This window comes from Mustela erminea, chromosome 1, assembly GCF_009829155.1.
Source record: "Mustela erminea isolate mMusErm1 chromosome 1, mMusErm1.Pri, whole genome shotgun sequence".
NCBI lineage: Eukaryota > Metazoa > Chordata > Mammalia > Carnivora > Mustelidae > Mustela > Mustela erminea.
Genome location: NC_045614.1, coordinates 19943988 through 19959821, shown reverse-complemented (window position 1 = coordinate 19959821; position 15834 = coordinate 19943988). Strand labels below are relative to the sequence as shown.

General features: G+C 61.6%; 1 protein-coding gene across 5 annotated transcripts; it reads right to left on the bottom strand.

The window, feature by feature from the left end:
* Nucleotides 1-354: 354 nt before the first annotated feature.
* SEMA3B (semaphorin 3B) lies at nucleotides 355-11333 on the bottom strand. 5 transcript variants are annotated; one of them, XM_032320393.1, is made up of 18 exons: nucleotides 11225-11333; nucleotides 7427-7613; nucleotides 6527-6684; nucleotides 6102-6164; nucleotides 5582-5701; nucleotides 5409-5502; nucleotides 5116-5235; nucleotides 4125-4270; nucleotides 3922-4033; nucleotides 3736-3805; nucleotides 3514-3658; nucleotides 2976-3195; nucleotides 2625-2716; nucleotides 2475-2516; nucleotides 2079-2236; nucleotides 1923-1978; nucleotides 1701-1840; nucleotides 355-1209 (listed from the first exon to the last, which is right to left on the bottom strand). In XM_032320393.1, exons 2-18 carry the CDS (start codon nucleotides 7533-7535, stop codon nucleotides 808-810), a joined length of 2247 nt encoding a protein of 748 aa, XP_032176284.1. In that variant the 5' UTR covers nucleotides 7536-7613; nucleotides 11225-11333; the 3' UTR covers nucleotides 355-807. The 5 variants fall into 5 exon arrangements, with proteins under 5 accessions (XP_032176284.1, XP_032176290.1, XP_032176309.1 ...); XM_032320399.1 differs by having other exon boundaries at nucleotides 7427-7628; nucleotides 11225-11326; XM_032320418.1 differs by lacking the exon at nucleotides 11225-11333 and adding an exon at nucleotides 10169-11203.
* Nucleotides 11334-15834: the final 4501 nt, after the last annotated feature.

The window sequence follows — 15834 nt, the reverse complement described above, 5'->3', positions numbered from 1 at the left end:
GTTCCTTGAGCACAGCAACCTTGTTTCTTGCCCTGGCTCTTCTTCCAAGGCTCTCCCCTGGATACTCCCGCAGCTGGCTCCTTGTTTAAGCTCAAATGTCACCCCCTCCTTGATGCTTTCTTACATTATTTTACATATCGCCAAATTGCATTTTCTTCATAGCACTCAGCCAAGAAATTCTATTATTCAGAATACGCTGTGTATGTCAGTAGGGCCCTGAAAGGTCCCCACGGAATCCCCTCAGTCACATGGAAACCATCTTTAATCCTCACCACAGCATCCTTAGCAGAAACTGAGGTCTAGAGACCACGAAGAAGTTGCCCAAAGCCACACAGCGAGACCTAGCACCAGCGGTTGCGTGCTGGGGCCGCTCCAGCTTCGGCTGATAACGTGTTTATTGCATTAGTACAGTCGGCCTGCCCCACCCCCACCCCCACCCGCTCAGCCTGTTCACAGCTTTCTGCTCATCCCCCAGGGAGGAGGGCCTTCCCCGAGGGAGGGCACTCCGGGCTCCTCCTCCGCCCAGGTCGTTGCTCTGGAGCCCTCTTCTCTGCCTCCTCGCGACCAGCAGGACCCCGTGCCCGGCCTGGGCCGTCCCTCCCACGGCTACATTCAAAGGTTATCCTCTGTTAATAAATAAGCTGGCGAGGCAGCCCCTCGGCCAGGGCCTGTCGGTCGGTCGGTCGGTCGGTCGGTCTCCATCGGCCAGGGACCAGTGTGCCGGGCCCCGTAGCCGTGCGTCCCCCAGGGTCTGTCCTCCCGCTCCTGCCTGGAGTCGCCTTCCCTGTACCCAGCCCGGAGGCCGAATCACCAGTGCGCGGCGCTGCGGGGCCCCCGCTCTGCGCGCGGCTCGGGGGCGTGCCTTCGGCGGCTTCGGCCCTTCCTCCGCGATTCGGGAGGCGGTGGGCGCGACTCGGGCTGCAGACGACACATTCGCAGGGAGCTAGCGCCACCGCCGCCCGGCTCCACCAGCTGCAGGAAGTCCCGGTACCAGAGCTTGGGGCCTGGAGGGGCGACGGGCGCAGCCTCCTCGGTCCGGGCCAACCTTTCGGCCTGCGCTGCACTCAGCACGTGTAGCGCCAGGCGACGCAGCGGCTGCGAAAAGCCCTGCTCCACAGCCGCGCACAGGTACACGCCTGAGTCCCCGCGCCGCAGCCCGCGCAGCAGCAGCCCCCGCGTCACGCGCTCGGCGCGCTCCTCCGCAGCCACCTGCAGGCCGGGCCAGCGGGAGGCGGGGGCGTCAGGGTCGCGAACAGCAAAACCCCGCTCCAGGCCCGGCCGGGAGATGCAGAGGGTCACCGGCGGCCGAGCGGGAGTAGGATAGGGGCGCCCGCAGGGGCACGTTTGGAGGCTGGGGGCACTGGGACCGGTGGTCTGAGAGGGGATCCCCGTACTGGGCAGTACATGAGGGGTGGCGCAGGGAGAGCAACAGGAGGGGCGAGGGCGCGACTCCCTCTCGAGCGGGGGGGGGGGCTGGGTCTGGAGTCTATTTAGACTGAGAGGCCTCACCGGGAGGCGGCGGGCAGGGAAGAGACCAAACCAGGCAAGAGGGGCCGGTTAGGCGGAGTCTCACTGGGCGGGGCCGCACCTCGTCTACAGGTGGGAGCCGGCCCGAGGGCCTCATTGGCTAGGGCGGGGCCTCTCCTGGATGTAGGGGCGGGGCCAGGGCCCGTTGAAGAGCCCAGCGGCTGGAGGCTCACCTGGGTGCGGGCCGCCTCCCCTGCGCGCTGGAAGGTCCATTCCACGCGTGCCTGCAGCGAGCGGGGCTCACACTCTAGGAAGGCGCTGCCGCCCTCCACCCCGAACACCTTCCGCTCCAGCAATGTGGGATGGGACGAGTCTGGGGAGGGCAAGGGATTGTCAGATTCAGGCAGGGCAGGGCAGGCTGTGGCCGCGAAGTCGGGGCAGGCTGGGGCACTCACCCCCGGAGCAGAGCGTACTGGGGTCGCCGTTCTTCACGTCTTGCCGCCGAAACCGCCTGCGGGGAGCAGGGCACGTGGAACTTCCGTGAGCTCTTCTTCCTTTAGCCAGCCAGGTGCCGCAAAGGATTCCGGTAGCCCGCCCCCGACCCGGCCCACCTTTTAGCGCTGGGCTGGAAGCGCGTGCACGCGGCCCCGTCCCAGGCGCAGTAAGGGTCACGCGCCAGGCAGCATTCGGCGCAGGCACGGCCATGGGCAGCACAGCGGTGCAAGGGGATCTGGGCCACTGCGCTCCGTGAGGCAACGTACAGCTGGTGCTAGGGGGCACGAGGGGCTCCGGGCTGACCGAAGGCAGCCCGGTGCCCGTCTCCCACAGGTCAGAGATCCCTTACCCCACTTGACAGATGGGAACACTGAGGTCTCAGGTCACGCAGTCTAGCGAAGGCAGAACCTATTCTCAAACCCGGGATTCGAACTACCAAGGGAGGCATGGGGGTTGGGGCACTCGGGGAACGCACGGGGTCCCTTTTACCCCCAAGCGTTCTGGTCACTTACTCTCTTAGAAGAGATTTGCATGCTGGTGATAGCAGCCGAGTCCTGAGAGGGAGGGGGAGCACTGGGATCAGGGATCAGTGGGGTGGGGTTACTCCAGGCAGGGGGGCACAGAAGTTGAGGTGAGGGGAATGGGGGAAGGCTAGATCTCACCTCAAATATGTGCAGCTCCTCCAAGAGCAGCCCCTCCCCGTTAGGCCGGCTGCCCTTGGGGACCGAGATCACCTTCAGCACTGTGCCAGCATCTGCAAGGATGAGGAGTGAGTGACTGACTCCTTGTGTTCCCTGATAGCTAGGGCTGGGCGGTCTCCTCACTTCTGAGGCCTTTGCCCTCAGCTTGGTTGGGTCAGTGAAGAACGTGGGTTGGAAGAATAAGAGCAGCATCCAGAAGGAGATGGGGGCATAACCCGGGCAAAGATGCGAAGGTGAGCCTGGACAGGGGCAGCTTCAGTAACTGGCAGAGTCTAGACTGGGTTTAATGAATGGTCATGGCAGACCACTGACCTGTGCCAATGAAGAGGACGTCGTAGTGTCCGTCAGCAGCTGCCACACGGTCTGCAGTGATCTGGGTGAAGGTGTATCCAGCACCCACTTGTAGGAAGAGAGGGCGCCCACCCACGGGCAGGACTGAATTGTACATGAGAGGGTGGTTCCGGGCAAACTGAATGACGTCATCAGGGAAGTCCTTGGTAGAACTGAAGGTGCCAAAGGTCTTGCTGGGGCACTGGGCGGTGGGGAGGAGGCGCGACAGGGATGTGGGTATGAGGGTCTGGTGGCCCCACAAGAGACCTCCAGGAACTGGGAGTGGGGGTGCTAATGGATAGAGCCTTGCCCTGGGACTCTGAAGAGAGAAGACCCAGCCCTCCCTTTGGGAGTCTTAGGAGGAAATATGGCCTTCCTTTTAGAAGCCCTGTCTGATCAAATTGATGTTTATCCACCCATAACAAGAGGAAGAAACCACATTCACCAAGAAGATCCCAGACCAGATTCTCCACCCCTGAGACTTCGAGCAGATTGTGGTGGGAATCCTGGGGCTACGCACCATGCCTGGCCGGGGGTAGGGGACACGGCCCTGATAGGACACCCACTGGTGCAGGGGCCCTTCCTTGTGTGCAAAGGGCCCCAGAAAGGCACGGCGCACGTCGTTCATGCTATACACGCACACTGCAGAGCCTTGGAAGACGGTGCTGTGGGTGAAGGCATGAGTAGAGTGAGGGGCCCAGCAGAGCCAGGCCAGTCCCGCCCACAACCTCGCGGCCCTCACCTGGATGTGGAGAAGACAGCATAGAGCAGCGGGCTCCAACGGTCCCTCAAGGACAGCAGGAACACATCCTCTGTGGGGAAGGGGCCCAGTTGGGGGAGAGCACACAGCCCTCAGTGTGGCCAGGCTCCCAGGTCTGGGGCACTGCGCTCCCTCTCCCCAACTCCATCCTCCACTCCTGGCACTCACGGAGCTGGTCGAAGTGCGTGTCACCCTCTGCACCGGGCACAGAGCACACCAGCCGTGCCTTCAGGAACGTGGTCCACTTGTTCACCAGGCTGCGCTGGCCACCCACATCATTCTGCGGGGCCAATCAGAGGGCGTGAGGGGGTGCCCCAAAGAGGCAAGAGGGCAGGGGTGTGGTCACAGGCTGTGGCCGAGGGACTCCTCACCCGACAGATCTGGCCAACACGGGACACGGACAGGCGCCCCAGTGCTGGTGCAGCTTCCACTGCAGACTCACGGAAGAAGAAGTAGATCTTGTCATCATCGGGATTCTCGCTCTCCGGGATCCAGAAGACCTTGACAAACTTGGGCTCTAGCAGCAGGAGGTGTGAAGTCAGCATTCCCTCATGAGACCCATATACTCTCTCTCCTAACTCCTAACTCTGGTGCCTCCAGAAGCCTGCCAGGCAGCATCTGAGCACCCAGTCTCTAGAATCAAGTTCATCCGGATGGCCCCACAAGTCCCCACAAGTCCCCACAAGTCCACGGGATCCAGAGGATCAGGGCCTGTGAGTCAAGAAGCAGCCACAAGAGGGCAGCAGAGACCGAGACTACCTGGAGAGCCCACCTCAGCCCGGCAGCTCCCCAGGCCAGATGGCCAGGAAAGGAGGGAGATGGCCAATCAGTTGTACCTTCACTCGTGGATCCTACTCTTGAACAGGAGGCAGGGGCCCCGGTTCTCCTCACTCTTAGAGCAAGTGACTCAGCCCCTGATGGTGGAGACCCCTTCTCCTCTCTCCTCTCCTGTGTCTAATCCTTGGTTTGTTCCTGCGCCGGATTCTTGGCTCTAGTTGCTCTTTCCCTCCATCCTACGGGGCATTTGGAATCAGCTCAGCCCCCCTCCCCAGCAGACTGGCTTCCTTTCTCATTCTCCCACCTGATCTCCTTTTCCCGTTCTGTCTGTGCATTGAACAGTCTCATGGCCATTGCAACTGATCTTATGATGTATTCGTTCTGAGTTCTGTGAACTCAAAGAGGACGGAGGCCCCATGTCTTGTCTGGCCTACAACCCCAGTCCCTGGCACAAGGCTGGACCCATGCTAGCTACCTGGTGGGACCCCGGCTGCACCCACTGCTCACTTCTGTTATGGGCCTTCCTTGGCACCTACCCTGTGGGGGCCAAGGGCCCCCCTTCCCAAAACCCCACCAGCTTTTCACCATTGAGCCAGCGGGAGTCATGTGGTTCTGTTCGAAGACTCGGACGCTGGCCCAGGCTTCGGAAGATGGTGAAGTCCCGGCCCATGAGGTCTGCAGCCACCCCTGAGTACAGTTCTTCTCCTGCAGACAGGGTGAGGGCTGCTCAACCAATCTGAAGGTTCTCGGTGGGGGATGGAGGTGGGGGTGCTTGGAGAGCTCTGGCAGCAGCCTGGGAGTCAGTGAGGCCGTGGGGGAATCTCTGGGGCTCTCAAGAGAGTCAAGAGTCTCTGAGGGGCCCTAGCCTTTGGACTCACCCACAAGCACGGAGGCAGCCCGATGCCTCGGGTCATACGGACTCTTGCCTTTGCCATCCTCTAGCCTCCGAAGGTCCAGCCGGAGCATGGGCTCCTGGGGGGCAGGGGGCGGTTGTTACTTCTGGACCTTTCTTCACGTCCCAACCTCACTCTCTGCCCAGAGCTGGACTTACCTCCAGCCGGTGGCCCACCTCCACGAATGCACAGGTTGGATGGAAGGCCCCGGTGCCACAGGCCAGCAGATGGGTGCGGTTGTAGGCATGCAGCAACTTCACGAAATTCATGCACTCAGTCTAGTGGGCAGGCAGGGTCAGGGACAATGAGGCCTCCCCCAGGGAGGCAGCCTTAAGGAGTCCCAGCTCCCAGTGGCACCTCACCCCTTCCTCTCTTCTGCATCAGTCCAGGCAAGCACCAACATGGGCTGCGGTGAACTGCACGCCCTTGGTGACCAGCCCGACCCACCTCTCACCAGAAGGCGCACATGGAAAAGCACAGGCCTGTACGTCCCCCTGTGACTCAGAGGCCCCCAATAAGAATCACATGAGCCTCCACCCTGAGTCACTACCTCCAAACTTCAGCCACCTCGACCCCCTGCCCCCATCACAACCAGAACAGGCAGGCCTCTGTCTTGGCGCCACTGTGTGGAAAGCGGGGGGCTGGCCTCCCCGCTCCCACCCCGAAGAGAGCACTCACGCCGATGTCTTTCCCTGCCCAGTTGCACTCCTCTCGCCATTCCACGGGGGCCGGCCACGCCAGCTACAAGGAGGTCGGGGGAAGGGGACACAGGTCAGGGCCCTTGCGTAGTCTCTGTGCAGAGAGTGTCCGCCCTGGGCCTCTCCAAGCAGTCTGGAGTGGGGTCCTGGGGCTCCTTCCCTAGGCAGCGCCAAGGCTGGGGGTCCCTGGTACCTTCTTTTTTTTTTTTTTTTTTAGATTTTTTCTTTATTTATCTGACAGAGATCACAAGTAGGCAGAGAGGCAGGCAGAGAGAGAGGAGGAAGCAGGCTCCCTGCAGAGCAGAGAGCCCGATGTGGGGCTCGATCCCAGGACGCTGGGATCATGACCCGAGCCGAAGGCAGCTGCTTAACCCACTGAGCCACCCAGGCGCCCCTCCCTGGTACCTTCTTGGCCCGCTTGCTGATGTTGTCCAGGCTGAGGGAGGCCACGTGGTTCTCAGCGCCCACAAACAGGCGTCCTCTTTCCTCATCCACCAGCAAAGCTTCATAGCAGCAGGTCCTCTCCAGCCTGAAGGTCCGGAGACCATGCCGGGCCTGGAGCTCTGCAGGGGTCGGACACCACAGAGGATCTGCCAGCCCTGCTGGAAGCTTCCCCTAGACCCTGCCTGTCTCTCTCACAGGTCATGGTTGTACATGGGACCTGGCCCACACACATGTGAGTTTCCATGTGTGTGAGTTTCTACTGATGAAGACAGGCCCACCCATGTGTGAAACTTCCATGGTGGGCAGTGCAGCATCCCCCCCAATCAAGGGGCAAGCAGGTTGAGCTCCTTGGGCAGGCTTGGACAAGCAGTGTCTGCAGGCAGGCACACTGGGAGGCCGGGGTGCCAGTGGGGTTGCCGAGCATGTCCGGAAAGCCAGAACCCCAACCCCAGCATGGGGGTTTCCTGCCACCAGCCTGAGCTCAGTGCGATGCCATTGCTTAGTGACCAGTGACCGACCTCCTGTGTAGGGGGTGTGGGAAGGAGGCTCTAGTGACCCCCACACCTCAGTTACCCCCACACCTCAGTTTCCCTGGGGGTGGGTCGTGGATGGGACCCAGGCAGGATCTGTTGCCATGGGAACGGAAGGGGGTCTTCCTGGGAGAGCAAGAAGAGAATGTGCACAGAAAGTCGGGGGGCTGAGGCCAGGACAGGGTTAACTGGAGATGGTCTGAGAGTGCCCCCAATCAAACCTGGGCCAGTGGCACAAAGCAACAGCAAACGCACGCCCCCTACCCACACTGGGACCCTCTCCCGCCCACCATGAGCGGAGGGAGCCCTCCAGCCCGCCAGGTGCACCTACCTTGAAAGGAAAGCCGCAGGCGCGGGGTGCTGGGGGTTGCATCCCCCCGCACTGCCGCCCAGAGCAGAGCCAGGACCAGGATCATGGCGGCAGCCCCGGCCTGCCCCATCCTGGTGGCTCAGGGTGCTCCCGGTTCAGCAGGCGCGTGCGGAGGAGCCTTGAGCCGCCCTGGACTCTGCCCCAGGATCTGGAAGAGAAGGAGCTGCAGCAAGGACGAGGGCGGGAGGCTAGAGGGGGGAGTCCCCAGGGATCAGATTACAGCCCCTAGGGGAAAGAGGCTGGGGGGTCGCATTCCACTTCCGAGCTCTCCCCTCCCTGAGTGTGCCCTGCCTGGCCACAATCACAGACACACCCACGCCGGGCACACCCTCGGGGTCACCCCCACACTGGCAGGCGCCCGCCCCACCACGTCACCGTCCCCAGGAACACCCCCCCCTTCCCGTAGACACGCTCACAGACATTAATTCACAAACTCTGTGTGCCTACTTCTTGCCAGCCTGGGACACTGGGGGACACAGACAAGGTCCCCATGCAGGAGAGGGCAGAATGCCAACAAGGACTCAGATCAGTGCAGTCATTTCAGAGGGCGCCAAGTGCAATGAGCAAAACAAGCCAGTCATGGGAGTGAGCAGCAAGAGGGGGTCAGGCCTCTGGAGGTGGTTGTGCACCCACGGGCCCACAGAGAAATAGAGGTACCTCTGGGGCTGGAGCCAGTGGTGTGGGCGCCCGTGAGTTTGAGTATTTTTGAGGGTCCCTTTGTGTATCTGTATTGTGTGTGTGCGCGCGCGCGCAGACAGGTGTATGTCCATGTCTTCAATGGCATGCGTGTGCACTTTGCAGACACGCGTACATGTGTGTTGTGTACGTGTGCATTACGATTGTGTGTGCACACACAAGTGCATATGTGTCCCTCGGCACGCCAGTGAGTAAATACAACCACAGGGACAGTCACTGCCTGCAACTCTGAGAGCGCCTGGATAGCCACTCCTCAGGAAGATGTCTGTCCGGGAGCCCTGAGGACTGCGCCCCCCACCCAGGCTGGAGGGAAGCCTCAGCTTCTACTTGGAGGTGATTCCCAGTAGGACATCACAGTCCTGGCTTCCTGCTTGACCCCTCTCTCCCCACCTGAGCCTAGAGGGGGCTGGTTATGCAGAAATTCTGTGGGCTGACTTAAGACCCAAGAGGAATCAAGTTGGGGGAGAGCCAAGGGTCTCAGGCAGCCTCTCACCCCCACTTCAGGTGAGTTGCCCAGCCCTCTCTAAGCCTCCCCTGCCTTCTCCCTCAGGTTTCCCCATCTTTGAGCCCCTCCAACTCTACGCCAGAGCCCTTCCCCTGAACCCCTTTTGTGGGGCCAGCCTCTGGCTGCAATCCCCATCCTCCTTCCCAGAGCTGGCGGGGGCAGGTGCTGGGCACAGAAGCCTTAGCATGGGGCAAGGTCCTGGGGTGCCATCAAGCAAGGGGCACACCTGCCAAGCCACGTTCCCGACTGCCCCCAAGCCCCTGCCCAGTTCCGCAGCTTCCAGACCCCTCCCAGGCTAGGACTCCCACCTCCTGCTGTCCCTCCACTGACACTTGCCACTGCCTCTTCTGAGCCCGTGAGGTCTGCAACGCCACAGAACACCCGGCCACCTTCCCACACTCCACCAGAACTCAGGCGGCAGTGCCTCTCCACCCCAGCCCCGGCTCGCCCGGGAGGAGGGGAGAAGCATGGGGACTGTAGGGCACCCTACCACGGCTCCTTTAAGGAGCAGCCCCCGCCTCCACGCAGCCGGCCACCGCCCCACACGCGCCAGCAAGTTTACAGGGCGGATGGGGCGGATCGGGTGACCAGGCAGGAGTTGGTGGCCAGGCCAGAGTGGAGCGGGCACAAGGGAGGGGCGACCCCTTCCCTGTCAGGCCTCGGGGCAATAGGGTGCGCCCAATAGCAGTCCTGTGCAGAAGCTGGGCGGCCAGTCAAGGCAAAGGAGGAAGAAACCATATAGGGCTCCCTCCCCAGCCCCAAAAGGCTCTGTGAAGCAGGCAGAACAGCAGGTCCAGGGGACTTGAGGTCCTCACCGGTCCCTACACAGCTGGAGAGCTGCAAGTGGGTAGTGAAGGGCTCAGCTGGGGAGGGTCTGGGATCTTGGCCTGAAGCTGAGTCTGGTGGACAGCCCCATTTGGTCTGCTAGGTGTCTACTCTGGAAGGGCCAAATGTTGACCATGGCTGAATGAGGCCCTCGGGTCTATGTGACAGGGCTTGAGGATGGCCTTTCACCCCTCAATCCCCCCAAAAGGCATCCTCCTGGAACCTCCCCAAGGCTGGTCAGCAGCTTGTCAGTGGTCGGTGAGGGAGGCTGTGGTTTCCAAGGGCTGTGGCCCCTCTCTGGTCAGCTCTCCCAGAGTAGGGGTGTCAGTGCCTGTTCCGGGTGGGGCCGGGCTCTGCTTTCCTGAGTCTCAGGACCTAGTGTTCCTGGACTGGCCTGGCTAGCTGGCTGGCTGGCTGGCAGGCAGATGAAGGGAGGGCCTCCGGGGGAGAACCAGGGGCCTTCGGGAGAGGGAGTAGAGGGATGCACCCCAGCCTGGGCTCTTGGACTTCCAGGATGCAGCCTCTTCCTCCTCCCAGCTTCTGCCTTGGACCTGGGCAGCCTCCCCCGGCCCCACGCAAGCAAACAAAATTCTTCGGCTGTTTACAATTTTCCACCCTAGCCGCCAAGATCAGCAAGTGCATTTGAGGTCCCCATCCACCCCCACGGTGCCCCCTACCTGCCCCCACTGCTTTTAGTTCTTCAGGCTCAGGGTCCCAGTCTCTGTTTCATTCCCTCCAAGCTCCACGTCCATATTGAAAAGCAGGACCAGGAAACCCCCCCACCCCTTTCCAGCATCTTGGGGCTGCCCCTTGCGCACCGGAGCCCTTTATGTTGCTTCCCTTGCCCTAGGTGAATCCTCTTCCCTGGGGTAGGAAGGGAGATCTGCAGGGGTGGGAGCCCATGGTGTCCCCCAGGGTCTTTGTTCCTCAGCTACAGGCCCAAGTATATGCCAGACTCCGGTGGGGTAGCAGGGGGCGGGGGGGCGGGGAGACTTCATGGAGGCAGTCCTCCAGGAACAGCAGTGGGTTACACTGTACTCCGGGAGTTCCTAAGGATTCTAGAATCAGGCAGCCTGGGCTTGAGTCTTGACAGAATGGAGCAAACTAGGGAAGGCAGCTGGGGTCCCTACTCTTACCTGCAGCCCCCCTCCCACAAAGGCCACCTCAGACTCCAGGCCTCTACACTTTGCTAGGGTAGCCACAGGCAAAAGCAGCCTGGGTTCTCGCCCCGATGCTGCCTGTCAGTGCCACAGCCTCCAAGGCCTTGGTTTTTCCTTCTGGAAATACTAAATTGTTGTGCCAAATTCTACCACCTGCCTTCTGGGCCCTCACCCTCAGCCGGGCCCGCCCTCAGCCTGGACTCTGTGTCGTGTGGCTGGGGTAGGGCATCCATCTGAGGAAGGCCAGGGTCAACCCTCCCAGTGCCCAGGCTGGGCTGGGTCAGGCCTTGGCTCCCCGCTTACACCTGCTTTAGCCATCAAGGCTGGTGACTCCGACATCACAACATTTCCTACTTCTGGCCACGTGGGTACTGGGACTCACTACCCTGAGGACTTAGGCATTGAGTGGGGGTGGGCTGGGGGGCAGGAATGAGCCCAGCAAAGCCTAACTGAGGCCTGACTTCCCTGACAAAGTACTACCCACCCCGGGGAGATCCCCTGGGAAATGGTGGGTGGGCCCTTCCCCACCCGCCCCCAGCCTGGAATCCATGCTCCCAGAGACCCCTGGCCCACCTTTTTGGAAAGATCAGCTCTTCCCCTCCTTGCCTGCTCCCCTTCCCTTCTGAGGGCCATGTCAGGGCTGAGGTGGAGGGGCCGAGGGCGGGGCTGCCTGGAACCCTGGGCCTCTGGCTGCGGCCCTGCCCCCACCCGCTCCGCCCCAGCCCTCCGCCTCCTGCACATTCCTCCTGGGCTGAGGTCAGCCCCTCTGGGATGGGGGAGCCCCCCCCCACCAGCCACATCACAGCTCTCCTCTCGCTCCTGTTTTCTTCATTGCCCAGCAGGGTTGGGGGGGCGGGGAATAGGGCAGGGGGTGGAGCCTCCCTCTCCCCTCCTCCACAGCCTAGGGGAGTAGTGGGGGTGCTGCCAGGAATGCAGCCAATGTAGACCCGGGTGGCACTCCAAGCTTATTAACATTTATTAACATAAATGCTACCTTCTCTTAATCAGCACGGAGGGTGGGTAAGGGGGGGGACAGCTGCCCAGGAGTGCAGGTTGAGGGGCTCGAAATGCTGGGGTGGGTCAGCACCCTTAGTAGGCTGGGAAGGGTAGGGTGGGGTCGTGAGGGCTCCTCACCAGCTGTGTGTCCTTAGGGAGACACTGAACCTCTCAGATCTCTCTACTCAACTGCCCTGCGGTTGCAGCAGGGGGCAGGGTGGGGGAACACAGATGTCCGCTCTTGGTGTCATCTCCGCACCCAGCAGACCCCTCACTGCTGCGTCTTTCAGCCCAGCTTCACTCCTGTCCCCCATCCCCGCCCCCAACACGACGACTGCTGCCACCCTCCACCTGAACCTCCGTCCCTCCCTGACCCCTGGGGACTCCTCAGTCTTCTTCCTCCTGGTCTCCAACCCAGCCCTGGCAGGGCCCAGGTGCCCATCCCTTCTCCTGAGGCTTGATCTTAGGGAGACCTTTAGGCCCCCTGGTTAGCCAGACAAGGCCCCGCCTCCTCCCCCAGCAGCATCAGCACTGAGACCTGACCCCTTCACTCTCCCCGAGGCTGTGCCCCTGTGGTCTTTCTGCCCCTCCTCGTCCCAATACCTCCCCTCTGCAGTACCCCACTACCCACCTCAGAGACCTGGCTGGAGCTTGGGGGCTCCCAGGCTCAGCCTTAGCTGACCCCACGAGGGCTCTGGGCACCCAATTTCCAGAGGGCAGCAGGGCTTTGCTTGGGCTGTGCCCTCCACCCCTTAGCCCCTCCTCCTTGCCACCTGCTAGACTCTTTTCTTCACCATTCAGTCTTCAGGTCTCCTGGCGTCACTTCCTCTGTGAAGCCCCAGATGCCTAGAACACCCAGGGTCGAGCCTCTCTGCAGGCCTCTGGGTCCCCCAGTGGCTGTCATCACAGGACCCAGCAGAGGACAGGCCCAGGGAGGGAGGAGAGAGAATGTCTACAGGAAGCCCTTCTACCCTCCTGGGCCTGCTGAGTCCTGGGGATGGGGTGCGATGGGAAACTGATGGTCAAGTCCTTCCTTGACCCTGTACCAGCCCCTCAGGCCTTGACTCTCTCCACCCACAACGAGGTTGGAAATCAGAGTCAATGGGAAACCTATTTTTCTCCTAAATAAGATCACCTGTGGGGCTTATTTCATGCAAGGGGAGAAACTAAGACAGGGAGGAGAAAATGATCCATGGTGTTGACCCCCCCTCCACCCTAGTGCCCATCACCGTTATTAACCAAAGAGCCAAGTGGCTGACAAGTATGGACACACTCACGTAGCTGTACACATACCCCACCTGGCCTGATGCCCTCCTTGAATGTGTGATTCGGGCTGGCTTTCCCTCTGGGAGTCCAGGAGGGTTTAGGGGAATGTGTAGCCCCACGATAGGGATGTGGGCCCCCAGGATCTCTTGTCAGGCCAATAGACAGGAAGATTGAGCTCAGTTGTTCGGGAATGACCCTGAACCCAGAAGAGAGCCAAGAGATGCTACGATCCTATCCCAGCCCCCACCCTGACTCCCAGGGCAGCTAGGACCTGGTCGCCCATGCCACAGACCAGGTGGCTGGAGTCAGGGCTTGTGTTCTCCAGCGTCCTGGCTGGCCTGGCATTCTGGATCTGGGATGGGGTCTGTTGGGGGGATGATTTGAAAAGCTCTGGCTGCGTGGGGAGTAGGTTTTCCTGACATCAGAAGGAACAGTGGGGCCACCCAGGAACACGGTGAGGTGTTCTTCCAGGCCTTGACAGCCCCTTCAGTGTCACAGGTTCCAGATCTCATGGGTTCCCTCCCCATTCTGCACCTGGAATCTTGGCCTCCACCCACCTGTCATGGAGGGCCTGGGCCTGAGCTGGGGAGCGGCTGCCCACCTGGCTCCTCTCTGCAGGGTCTCCTTAGATCCTGCTCTCCCGAGCCCTCTGGAGCTCAGAACTTGTCTTTCTTTCCAGCTGTTTCCCCACCCTGCAGATGGGTTAAAAATACCAAAGCTGGCACCACATCAGTAGCCTGAGCAACTATTTGGAGTGGGGTGGGCCCTCTGAGAGGTGGGTCAGCCTCATGGAAGTCTGCACCGGCTGGCGACAGCCTACTTCATACAGGGACCCACAAGCTTAGTCTGGAAGCAGGAGTCTGGGCCCCTTTCCTGGCTCTGCCTGTCTAGGGGTCCCAGGCCTCATAGCTGCAAGCTACCAGTGACTGGGGCCAAAAAGATGGGGCTGGGAGCTGGGAGTGCTTCAGGGTACACAGGGCCAGGGAGCACTGAGTCTCTCTAGCTGCCCTCACCCTGTGGTCCCAGGGATGAGGTTCAGCCCCAGGAAAGCTCTAAGCATTAGGGGATCCCCAGAAGTCAACCGCCTGGAGTCCCTCCCTTTGGGGTGCAGGACACCTGGGGTGCCATCACCCCCCACCCTCTGCTAGCCCCAGCTGCCCCCCAAGGCTGGGAATTTCCCAACTGCCAAAAACAAGGAAGAATTGAAAGGCCGCCCCCACCAGTGCTGGGACAATGGGGCCTTATGCCCTCCAAATCAGAGCAGGGGTAGGAAGGCTGAAGGCAGGTGGGAGCCTAGCTCTCTGCACGCAGGAAAGAAAGTGCTGCTTGCCAGGACCCCACCCAGACCCGCTGCAAAGTAGATTCAAGGGGATCCTGGCCAGAATCCTGCAGGGCCCACCCATGGAGAGAGGCACTGGGTGCGTCTGGCAGACAATGCTGGCCACTCAATGCTCCCTCTGTACGGGGGTTCCCCTCAGGAGGTTAGGAAGGAACCATCTCCGGCGCGGCTTCCTGCTGGGCGGGCTTCAGGGCCCCCGGAGCCCCGGCCCCGCCCGCTATCCGGGGCTCAGTGGGGTCTAGGCCTGACCGCCGAAGGAAGGCAGGGATCCTGGGTTGGACGAGGGATCCTGTTCTCCTTGTCAGCCGGCCCTCAGCCATCAGTCCCGGAGGCAGCGGTAGCAGGAAAGGCCCGAGGTACTGGGGCGGCAGCGGAGGCTGGGGGGCGTTGATCTCCTTCCGATCGGGCGGCCACAGCCTCTCATCTCTTGCCAACCAAACACTTGGGGGCCCTGAGGCCGCGCGGGGACTGGCAGGTGTGCGGAGGCGGGGTCCCGGGTGCCCAGCCCCACCCTCCCACCCTCCGCCTTCCCCGCCTCCGCGGCGCCGACCCCAGCCCAGGCCGCTTTGTCCCGCCGCGGGCGTGAAGCCGTCGCTGCCCCACAAAAGCTGTCTTTGTGCCCCGCGGCCTCCGCAGGACCCGCTGACGTCAGCGTCCGTGACCAGCCCGGCGGGGCCGGCCACGGACTGCGGCGCCCCCTGGCGGCCAAACGCGGTCGCAGCTCGCCTCCGAGCCCCGCCCAGCAGAGCCCTTTTCCGTAGGCTCAGCTGCCCGCTGTCGCCGCCAGCCGCAGGACAAAGTCCAGGCGCCTCGCCAGGCGCTCAGCCCCCCCCCCCCCACCAAGGGCCCCGCCGCCTTGTCATCTGCCATTGTCTTCTCCAGCGACATGCGTGCACTTCCCATAGCTTCACGTTGGCTTCCGCATTTCTAGGGCCCTTGTCCCAATGTACCAAGTCTGCTGCCCTCGGGGGCCACTTGGCTTATGCCTACAGACACACTGATGTGTAGCCACCTGCCTGTCCCTCCCTGCCCCCCAGGATTTGGGCCAGAGCAGAGACGCTGCTGAACGTGTCTCAGGTCCCTACTGTCCCCAACTTTGTCAACCCTGAGAAGCCCAGTCCTGAGCAGAGAACACCTCTGATTAGAAGGGAGGGGATACAAGGGACTCAGCACAGCCTTGGGCCTGGGAGGTCAGGAGTCACATTCTCCTCCTGCATCCCTCACTGGACACCTGCTGCTCCCAAGAGAGAACCCCTCGGAGGAACCGCTCTGGAAGAAATCTGTCCTGCTACTGCAGTGAGGCCTGGCAAGTGCCATTGACCCAAGGCCATGCAGGCGCTGGGAGGAAAGGGGGCATGTACAGGCCCCAGGACATAAAATGACTACCAAGTGGGAAAACTGAGGGGCCACCTACTGGGCCCGAGGAGGACAGAGCAGCCAGGGCCCTACCACAAATGAGGATTCTGGTTCGGGTCACTATCCCCTTGGCACAGCTTTGTCTGGGTCTCTAGCCCGGGGACAGAAGAGGACCGAGCAGTACTTGGCATTTTTTCTTTCTACATTTTATTATTTCAAACCAGGT